General features: G+C 37.8%; 1 protein-coding gene across 1 annotated transcript; it reads right to left on the reverse strand.

The window, feature by feature from the left end:
* Nucleotides 1-3,823: 3,823 nt before the first annotated feature.
* On the reverse strand, nt 3,824-5,677 carry LOC145636902 (uncharacterized). Its single transcript, XM_081688438.1, has 5 exons — nt 5,333-5,677; nt 5,222-5,278; nt 4,450-5,140; nt 4,331-4,340; nt 3,824-4,163 (listed from the first exon to the last, which is right to left on the reverse strand). The coding sequence occupies exons 1-5, from the start codon at nt 5,675-5,677 to the stop codon at nt 3,824-3,826; spliced, it is 1,443 nt and encodes a 480-aa protein (XP_081544564.1).
* Nucleotides 5,678-11,435: the final 5,758 nt, after the last annotated feature.

Genomic DNA, 11,435 nt, shown 5'->3' on the forward strand with positions numbered 1-11,435 from the left:
CTTAAGGAAAAATACACTTTAATAATCCCAACTATTGGTGATTTACCTACAATAGTCCCAACTAACATTTATTCTACAATAATCCTAACTATTGACCCATTTTTCCTCCCGCAGTCCCAGCAGGTGACTTACCTACTAATGCAGGTTAAAAGCCTACGTGGCATTTCTTTTCTTTTTTTTTTTTTTTAAATTTGTAATTTTGAATTCCTTGTTTTTAGGTTGTTAGTAAGTTGAGTCAACATTCCTCAAAATTTTTTTTGCCCGTTGTTTCTTCTTCTCTCTTCTCTCTCCTCTCTTATGTCTTCTCTCATCTCCCCTGTTTGAGTCCTTAGTTAATTTTGAATTTTTTTATCTTTTTCTTTTGAATTATCAATGGCTACTGGAAGGAATCAATTTGATGGATCCCCAGCATCATCATCAAGCTCTAGGGGAGGAATTTATGCTACCACGAGATGCAATTGTGGGCTAGATGCGGTTGTACGTACGGTGAAGAAGGGTCCTAATATTGGTTATCCTAAATGGCCTGTAAGTTAATTGAGTGTTTATTGATTGAATTGTAATTGTTGTTGCCTGTAACTTAATTGTTGTTATGTTGTTGGTTGTAGTTGAAATTTGATTGAAATTAGGGTATTTGTGAATTTGTACAGGATACAGAGTGTAATTTCATGAAGTGGGTTGATTGTACCAATGGGGATGACTTGCGATTTGAGATCTTTGAAAGGGAAACAACTATAGCTGAATTGGAGATGCAAAAGAGTATGTTAGAAGACAAAGTGAAGAGGTTGCAAGGAAAGAAGGGAAATTTTGAGGAAGAAGAACAAGAAATGAAAGCTGAAGTTAGCCAATTAAGGATTGAGCTGATGAGGTCTTCAAGGAATGAATACAATTTGACAATGGCTTTGTTTTGTTCATGGTTGTTCTTTGGCATTGTGGTGTTGATGTTCAAATAGTAGTGTTTAGTGGGTATTATTGTTTAGTAGTTGTAGGGAATATTTCAAGCATTACCCCTAGCTTGAACCCCACTGTGATCATACACTTAAGTACGGTGGCGTCCAAAGGGAAAGAAGACAGAGCAAAAGAGTCGCCAACAAGTTCAGGAACTTGTAAACCGTTCGCGAGGCGAAGATTACACCCCTTAATGATCTAGGAGATCGTCAACTCCAATAGGTTTGGAACCATGACTGGTAGTTCGGGGATGAAGGTTCAAATCCAACCTAAAAGAGATTGAACCTGCCCTAATAATAGGTCTCTAATTTATTCTGATCGTAATCATGTGCGCTTTCTAACTAACATGAAATCAATAGGATTAACTCTAAACCTGTTTATCTATGTTGGTTGAATATTAATGTACAAATAAAACTATTATTGACGATCACTTGAATTATAATCATATTAACCCTAAACAAGATTATTAATTATCTTATTAAGCATGATTACAAGTACAAATTCCTTTTAAACATGCATAAAAGGTGTGATCAAGCGATAACAAATAAATATCAAGCAACATAATAATAATCATGAATAATAATTATAAAAACAAACTATAATTAAAATAATCATAATCATGTTAAAGCATAATATTAATAGCAAGATCCTAGGCATGATACTAACAAGATTAATAACAAACCCTAGCATGTCACTAAGAAATAAAAATCAAATATATAGCCCTAACATGATACTAACATGAATATTAGGAAAGAAAGTAGGAAGCATCGTATGAATCATAATAAGCATATTTGATATTATAACTTTTTCCCTAAACATGAAACTAGGAAGATCAAAACACCCTAACATGACATTAGGAATTATAATAACAACCTAGACATGTTTTCTATATCATAATAACAATGCAAACAATTAAAGAACTTACTTGGATGCCTCGTATCTATTTCTAATAACAATATACACACGTTAGTAACTTCAAGGAAAATATAAAACAAACAATTAAATAAAATAATTGAAATAAAGAATTGAGACCAAATTCTCAAAAATTAAAACCTTTCACGTCTAGGGCGAAGGCAACTTCGAACTTGGCTAGGTGTGTCTAGTGCTAATGTATGAGGAATTGTGTTTGTAAAAGGGTTGGTTTAGAAAGAGAGAGAGAATCAAGAATTTCTTGATGAGAATTGGTGAGAGAGAATTGATGATAATTGATGAAAATTGATGATTGAAAACAGAGGTTTTAGGAGGCTATTTATATAGAAAATCAGTCGGATGGATAAAAAAAACGAATTAGAGTTTCAACGAGAATAAAACATGATTAGCCTAGACGCTAGTCATTAGCGCTAGGCGCTGAAGGTTAGCGCCAGGCGCTAATGCTTGTCATCAGGCTCTAATAATCAGTTTAACGTGTTTTTTGTTTTTATCATATCTTTTGATCTGGAAGTCCAAATAAAGAATATAATATGTCGTTGGAAAACTCTTGAAGTCTACTTTCCAACCCAATTAAAATCAGATTAAAATCGTTTGTATATAAAAAGATATGTCCGAAATAGTGGGACGGTGTCAGTTTTGGATAGAGTTTCATATTCCATTCATATCTTTTTCGTTATAGCTCGGATTTAATATTATAATATATCATTGGAAAGATAATTTCAAGATCTATCTAACCATATAAGATTTGGATAAAGATTATGAGGCACGAAAATAAAATCTGAATATATTCCACTTCGTACAAAACAAGGATTCTAAAAAGGAGTAGTTTTATTCAATTTCAAACTCTTTGAAACATAATTATCAATCCTAACTCCATTAGGATTTAAAAGAAACTTCTAGAGTATTCTAGAAGACTATAATCAATCCTAATATCTTTAGGAATGATAATTAATAATAGGCCCTCCTCTAGATCATTGGGCCGCATATAAAAACCAAATCAGGCCCAGTTTAGTATTTTGACCATAACTTCCTCATTATTCATCGGAATTGGGCTTATAATATATCGTTGGAAAGCCCAATCCAAATAAACTATTATTGGACCCTTATCATGGACCAAACTAAACTGGAATGCACGTTTTTCATAAATAAGGTAAGAAAAAGAAATATTTTCAAAAACAGAAAGAAGAGATATTTTAATAAAAACATCCTCATCACTAGACTTTTCACACTTTCGCTTTATTCGATAATAAAATGACATGAAAGGTATTCATCACTGAGTTTGATTTTGGGGAGACACATTTGGGTGTCTACAGTGGCAATAATCTAAGTAGCTTAGTCTTTGGACTTTGAATTAAGGAAGTTAGTGATGTTGTAGGCAGTGAACTTTGTTGTTTGTAATCTGTGCCTTTTTATGAAATGAAATAAAGTTAATTTTGGATTGAAAACATGAGTCATGTAGTACTTCATGAATTACTAAATTATAATGTGTCACAAAAGTACTTAGAATCTAAAATAAGTAGCCAAATGTACAGGCTACACCTACTAACCCAACATAATACTAGCACAAAATATGTTGGGGTTAATTGTTTCATACACACAAATCCTAAGACTATTGAGTTTGATGATGCTGGTTTGATTGTTGACTTGAGCTCAATCCACCAATGTAATTTCTTTGTTGCTGACTCATATCTTGTCTGCTCTTCATAGTTGTTGCTGTTCCTGACAGCTTTCTAGTAGACTTTCCTCGAACCTGAAACAAGTGTGCAAGAGTGATTAGTTACAGCTGCCACTATCATAAAACCATGATATAATGACTATTTAGTTCACTTACATTAGTAAGGATAGATCCATCATCACCAAAAAGAACTACTACACCCCTAAGAGCTCCTCTTCCTCTACTGGTTTGGTCTCTTCCTGCACCCCTTGTACCTCTTCCTGCACCCCTCCCTTAACCCCTTCCTTGACCTCTGCCAGTGCCAGATGCCTGAGTCCCGACTAGTGGTATAACTGATGCCTCTGTAGAGTGTAAAATCCCTACACCTGAAGTAGGTGGTTGGGCTCTCCCTGCCTGAGGTTGTTGCCCACCTCTTGCTCCTCTTCCTCCCAATATTGTCCTCCCACCTCTCCCAAGCTGTGTGGGTTGGGCACTAATGTCATGGTGTGGTGGTGCATCTACTGCAGCAGGGACTTGGATTTGTGGAGCTTGTCCCTCCTTTCTAGGTCTACCCTTAGGCTTCTTTGTGGGTGGCTCACTGGTTTCCTCAGTAGTTGGCTTATAAGGGCATTTCCTTTTGTTGTGTGTACACACAGAACAGGACATTTGAATACCAATTTTGGATAAAGAACCTGGTTTTTTGGGGTTCTCGAATGGGTCTTTAACTCTGTTTTTCTAGGCCTCCCTGGTCCTATCTTAATGGGAGGTGGGGCTAGGGGGCAAGAGACTTTAGGCCAATACCTTTCACCTTCTATATGAGGAATAGTTCTTAACACAAAGAAGTGACACAAGCTACACTTATTAAACATAACAGGTGGCATGTGTATTTAAATTTGAAGACTGAAAGTAATTAAATGTACCTACATATGCCTTCAAATAGTTCTCCCTTGTGTAGCATTGATCCACAAAGTCTTCTTCTTCTTGATTTAGAAAAAAGATGCAGGCACAAGCATGACAACAGGGAATGCCAAGCATATCCCATTTCCTGCAGCTACATCTCCTCTCCTCCAAATTAACCACAAGCTGATCCATGTTGTGAGAGACATTGAACAAAGTCTCTGAAGATGGATACACATTACAATAAGCAGCCTTGTTTTTTTCCTTATTCAACTTACTCTGAATTCTTCGGCATAGGGCAGTTGTGCACTTAGTCATCTCTTGTCTTTTCTTCACTAGCCTTTGCATTTGCCCAGTTCTAATTTCTTCAAGCATATAAAAAAGATGCTTTGTTCTTGCTTGTATTATATAACCATTAAAGGTTTCTGCTAAGTTGCTGGTTATGGCATCTGTCTTCATCGAGGTCTTCAGGAAAGCTCTGCAGAAAAAAGGAGGGTTATATTTCTTGAATGCCTCAGCTGCATCATTGTTTATTTCAGCAAGTTCATTCAATCCTTCTTCATAATCTGCCATGCTGTATGATTTTGTTATTTTCCAGAATTGCTGCTTAAGTTCATCTCCTATGTAAGTCTTATGCCAGTGAGCATAGATGTGTCTGGCACAGTGTCTATGCTTAGCTCTGGGCAAGACAGTTGACACAGCATTGAGTATTGCCTGAAAAACACAAAAAAAGTTTAATAGCAAGAGTGGATATGATTTGTAAAAATAACATCACTAATAAGATAAGACACTTACTCGGTGTTCATCTGAGATGATAGCAACTTCATCTCCTTCACCCAAGTCAAGACATGTCTGAATATGTGTAAAAAACCACTACCAACTCAAATTGTTTTCTCCTTCTGTAACAGCCCATGCTACTGGGTACATTTGGTCATTTGCATCCCTGTCTACACCACAGAGGAGCTGACCACCTAGAAAGGTCTTCAAAAAGCAAGCATCTACTGCTAGGAATTTCCTACACCCTTCTTTCCACCCTATTGAAAGACCCTCAAAACACATAAAGAGTCTTTGGAAGACTGGTGTAGGCACCTTTGTCTGAACTGTCACTAACTGAATGTGGCTGCCAGGGCTGCTCTTCTGCACAACAGCTAAGTACCCCCCCACCTTTTTGTAATGCTCATGCATAGATCCATGTAAAAGCTTGTGTGCTGCATACTTGACTTTGTATGCAAACACCCTGTTCACTATCATCTTGTATGCCCTCTTTATACATTCAACTATCTCCTTGGCTGGCAGTGAGGTATTGTTTTAAACACATCTAGAAACTGTTGTGAAACCCATTTAGCCTTTAACTGTCTATTTTTCTTCATGTCTCTCTGGCAGGTATGCTTATTGCACACTCTCTTTATCAAAATGGCTGCCTTTCCAGTATGCCAGGAACCATATACTCTAAATGGACAACCCTTGATGCACCTTGCCTTAACCCTTTGACCTCTGTTCTTGTTGCTATTAGTGATCACTAGGTTTTTCCCTTAGAACACAGCATACTTAGCAATGGCCTCCTTAAAGTCATCTCTTTTTGCAAACCTCAAACCAACTCTCCAAGTGAACTGTGAAAAGTCAGTTTCTGGGCTAACTAGCAAAGCAGATCTCCTTCTCCTGGAACCATCATTTCCTTCATCATCAGTTGGTTCTGGGGAGTTCTCTTCCTCCTCACTATAAGCATACTCACTTTCATGCTCAGACTCTTGTTCTTGCTCTTCCTCAACCACAATGGCCTTTCCCTCAATTGCCTCCTTAGCTAATTGAGCTGCAGTTTGTACTAATTGTGTGGTGCAACTCGTCACTATCTCTCTTGCTTGGTTGTATTCTTCATCACTAACATCAGAATAAAAAAACTCCCCTTCATCCAAAATGGCCCCATTATACTCATTCTCTAATTCTGCATCTAATCCATCCAAACCAGTAAGGACCTCTGTATCTTCCAAGTCCAGATCATCTCCATCATCTTCCTCATCCTCAGTGCATACTCCTTCAAAAAAAGGACCTTCACCCCCCTTCCCCTTCTCACTACCCTCTACTAAAACACCTTTACCTTTATCTGTTAGAGGATTATATGATGAGTTTGCATCATCACTTCCAGTACTGTAGTAACCTTCACACAACTGATCTAGCCTAAGTGGATCTGGCCCATTATCAAGCCAATCATATTCATCATCAGCAACAGGTTTAAAGTTTTTTGCTGGTGTGGTATTTTTTGTTGATGTTGTTTTGTGAGAGGTAGTGTGTTTCACAAGACCAAGATCTGAAGTATTAAAGCACTATGGGTAAGGTAGGGGGAAGTTGGGTGTAGACATCTAATTTTGGCCTCCTGTCCCAACAGGAAGTGCAATGATGATAAATAAAGCAATCTTCGTGTTGGATCAAAGTGAAGAATACTTATGGATAACTGGTTAAGCCACAAAACACAAAAGACCAGCCCGAATAAAAGAACAAGGCCAATACAAGGTCCAATTAACTAAACTTGATCATAATTAGGCTTAAGCCCGTGCTTAAAACCCAATAATGGCGGATTTAGGAGCGTTTAGGTCAAATTTAAGCTACCGCGGAAAATGTCTCGCGCATCTCACAAAGTTGCGCTCAGCTGTCGCGCGCAACACTCCGCGCAACTTCTTCAGATGCGCCCGCTAAAGATTCAGAATATCAAAATATTGGAAAATCGAATCTTACCATAGAGCTGCGCGCAAGACAAATAACTACACGCATCATCCGCTCGCGACTTATTCACTTGCGCGTGACTACCGCGCGCAACTTATCCAGTTGCGCGCGACACCTGCTGCGGCAGAATGCTCTTAACCCTAAACCTAATCATTCCCTATAAATAAGACCCTAATCCGAGGCTTAAACACACATAAAATAACCTAAAATGCTGGCTGAATACTTGTGACCTTGTGCTTCCTAACCCTCTTGTCCTAAACACTCACCCCTTTGATACTTTGTTACTACGGTGGAGGTTCCCCAACAAGAAGGAATCCATCAGTGTTCTAAACGGAGATCTAGCAAAGAGAAGTGGTAAATTCCCGACCATTTATTAAATCACATTTATTTTCTTGTTTAAAAGATCCTTAATTAATTAATTAGTGTTGTTTGATCACCTTTAAAATAATTAATTAATCAATTCCATATAGCATCTTTCGTTAAATAAATATTAGAATTGAATAAAATAATTGTTGGTTGATCACTTAAGCCAAGGCGAATATTGTTTATTTTCTTGTTCTTTTCACGAATTTAATTAAATAAGAATAACGACCTTACGATGTAATTCCTACGTGAATTGATGTGTGTAAACAAAATCAATTAACATCGTTTTAGGTATCACGTTGCATATATTGTTTGGTGATAAAATTGTGCAAAAGGAAGAGCTAGTAGAGGCCGCACTTGGGCTAGGATCGCGATTCCCCTCTAAAGGGAACATTATCTTAGTACCCTCGCTCCCGAACTCATTTCTTGTTTATGTAGACCAATTTGGGCATGGGTAAACTTATGATTCATACTAAATATCCCTTGAACTCTACTTGGGATAAAGGCATGAACGAGGTTTATGGGTTTATCTAAAACTCATTGGCGACTCCTACTTGTTCCTTACAAGAAAGCGTGTATGATAGAATCATTTCTAATTTAAGGTCCCCCAAACAGTCAGGAATTCAAATCCTAATACACCCTAAAAAGTGTAAAGTCCTAGGCCTTTAAAGGGCCATGGGCATTTAAGGAAAGTACCCCTTACGATGGGATCACCCTCCTTACAGTGGCGACTCCACTGGGGACTTAGAAGTTACATGATTAGTTCGTAATTATGGTCCAAGGTTTTCAACACCAGGTTGCCTATTGGTTGTAACGAGAACTAAATTGGATAATCTCTAGTTAGAGAGCGAGACTTGAACGCGTAATATCTTCCTTTTGCACAAAAGTAAAAACCAAACAAGCAACATTGCATCATGCATAAGTATAGCACACTTAAACATTGGGGATTGGCTCATTGACTAGGGGTTGCCAACATTAGGCTTCTATCCCGAAATCAATAACAATCATCCCACCTATATCGCCAACAAAATTTTGGGAGGACAATGTCATAGGTCAACTCGTTGAGTGATTGATTTGTGCGTTGTTTCTTAAGATATGGTACCTTGGACAACCAAGCCTTTTTCGACCTTAGAATGGCAATACGTGAATCTTGACTTGTGGCATGCTTATGTGATTATGTGACTATATGCAACGTGTTAGGATATTCTTCCTTTTTTTTTTTCCTTTTAGTTTGGTCTAGGTTTCCAATCACGAAGTCGTCTCTTCGTGATTTAGAGTCATATTCGAAGGGTAACTGACAGGGGAATAAACGCGTCGTCAATTGTCTATCCCTAGATCAAATACAATTTATACAACCTAAACAAACCTAATACGAGTATAAGGCAAGCATAGGGGTCGAACCACAGAGAACGGTAAACACCACCAAATGTCATCGACAATTAAGCTAGTCCGGAATAGGGGATAAATAAACTAAAGTCTAAAAATGCTAAAACAAGAAATAAAACATTAAGGGAAATGGTTTAGGTATAGCATTCACTTGAACATAAACAAAGGCATAGAAATTGAATTAATTATGAACTAAACATGCTCGAATATCGAAATTAAGAATCCAATCTAGCCACCTTCCGGGGTCAATTGGCTTCTCCTAACATAGCCTCTATGTTTCCACATTAGAACCATATACTAGGAGGTACTATTAAATAACAATCGATAGTAATGAACCTTAACTAAGTCAACTTCCGTTTCTTGTTAGCAAAGATTCACCTTTAATCAACCAACAATGTGCACTTGCAAGAAGATTAAAGAATATCAAGCATATAAAGACTTTAATCACAAATAAATCAATTCTAAACCCTAGAACATGCTCAAGGTCCAACTACACCACAACCATCCCCTTAATGGGGAAATTACTCACTAATCATGATAATAACAAGATTAATCAACAAATAATCAAGAATCAACATGATCAACAAGCAATACCAACAACTAAAATAATAATCAAAATAAACAAATAAAAATAGAGGAGAGAGAGTAAGAAATTGCTCATTAATTGAAGATGAAGGTCTACAAAGGATTGAACAAGCTCCTTCTTCAAAATCCAAGTTCATTAATGAAGAAAACCTCACTTTCTCTCTCTACCAAAGAAGACTAATCCTAACCTAACCTAAAACTAATTAGAGAGAAGAATAGATAGTTATTCAATCCTCCTTTTCTAATTACCCCAAAATTGGGTATTTATACTAAGCTCATAAAACTAGGAAAAATAGAAAGATAAAAGAAGGAAATAAAATAAAGAAAGAAAAGGAAATAAAAAGAGAATCAAATAAAAATAAAAAAAAACAAAAAAGAAAAGAAAATAAGAAAAGGAAAAGGAAAGGAAATAGAAATAAAAGAAAAAGAAAAAAGAAAACCAAAACCCATCAATTCCCCACCCAAAACAATCAGCCAGCCTTCATTCTCTTCTCTTCGTGGCTCCCTGATTTCCATTCATCACCATCACCACGCATCAAAATAATCAATCATCACCGCTTATCATCATCATCTACATCAAGCATCCAAGATCGTGGCCGTCCAGTTTTCATTAAAACTCGCGTACATAGCTCGTGAAGCGGTTCGGTCGAACCATGGGTTGGTGCGGCCGAACTACGGGGTTGGTTCGGTCGAACCATGGGTATGTTCGACCACTCCTCTTCGATTAACGAAACCCATAAAGTCTCTGACTCGAACTTCGACCGAACCACCAACGGTTTGCCCGAACCCGATTGAAATCGAATTTGCTCTGATTTGGGGCTGTTGTTGTGCGAATTGGTGATGCGGGGTGATTGTGTTGTTGTTGGTGTTGGTGGTGGTTGAGAACGGTGGCGCGGCTGGTGGTAATTGGGTTGGTTTTGCAGGCTGTAAATTGGTGGTTGAAGGTGAGGGTGAGCAGGGGTTGCGCGAAGGTGGATGAAGGTGGGTTGAGTAGTGCGGCTGCTGCAATTGGTTGGAGGTTGGAAACGGTGGTGAGGTGGAGTTAATTGGTGGCTGTGAGTGGTTGTTAGTGATGTTGCAGTTGCTGTTGGTGTGTGTTGCGGTTGTGCGTGATTAGTGGCTGCGGTGCTGTGAGCGCGTGAATTGGTGGGTGATTGTGGTTGTTGCGGCGGTCAGGTGGTTGTTGGCTGGTGGTTGGAAGTTGGACTGGTGGTGAGTGGTGTGAGGGGTTGCAGTGGGTGAGTGAATTGGTGCTGCGGGGTGTGTGGTGTTTGCGGCTGGTGGTTGATTGGTGGCGCGGCTGGTTTTGGGGTTAGGGCTGCACATGAAGGTGGTCAGGTGGTTGGTTGTGTTGCGGCAGCTGTGAGGTGAGGGTGGAAATGGTGGGTGATTGTGGTTGCTGTGGTGTGTGGTGGAGGATAAGGGAGGTGGTGATGGATAAGGGGCAGCAAGAGGGGTTGGCTCAAGTTTACACCTCAAACCTTGAACTTCGAACACGGACAAGGCCTTGAAACCCGGGGCACCTACAACCAAAAACACGAGGGGAGATCAAGACAAAAAGGAATGAAATAAATAAAATAAAACTAAATTAACTAAAATAGGAAATGAGAGAATTAAAACTAAAACTAACAAAATTAAATAAAACACAAACAAATAAAATGTGAAAAACACTCCAAACTAATTAAAATAAATAAAAGTAAAATAGAAATAAGAGAAATAAGACTAAAACTAATAAAGACAAAAAAAAAACTATACAAGCAAATAAAGTAAAATAAAATACGAAAATAAACTAAAGCTAATAAAATAAAGAAAATAAATTAAAACGCTCCAAAATTACCAAATAAACAAGAAACTTTATTAAAGAGAAAACAAGAGAAAGAAAGGGAAAAAATAAGATAAAATAAACACGAAAATGACTCTAAAACTACTCCCTAAGAGTGACATAAATGTCACTCAT

This window comes from Chenopodium album, chromosome 6 (genome assembly GCF_948465745.1).
Source record: "Chenopodium album chromosome 6, dcCheAlbu1.1, whole genome shotgun sequence".
NCBI classification, from domain to species: Eukaryota; Viridiplantae; Streptophyta; class Magnoliopsida; order Caryophyllales; family Amaranthaceae; genus Chenopodium; species Chenopodium album.

Coding starts and splice junctions, on each gene's coding strand:
- LOC145636902 (XM_081688438.1), bottom strand. CDS start 5,677: ATGATAGTGAACAGGGTGTTTGCATACAAAGTCAAGTATGCAGCACAC. Junction 5,279..5,332: donor TGTACCCAGTAGCATGGGCT/GTTACAGAAGGA, acceptor ACACATATTCAG/ACATGTCTTGACTTGGGTGA. Junction 5,141..5,221: donor TCATCTCAGATGAACACCGA/GTAAGTGTCTTA, acceptor TGTGTTTTTCAG/GCAATACTCAATGCTGTGTC.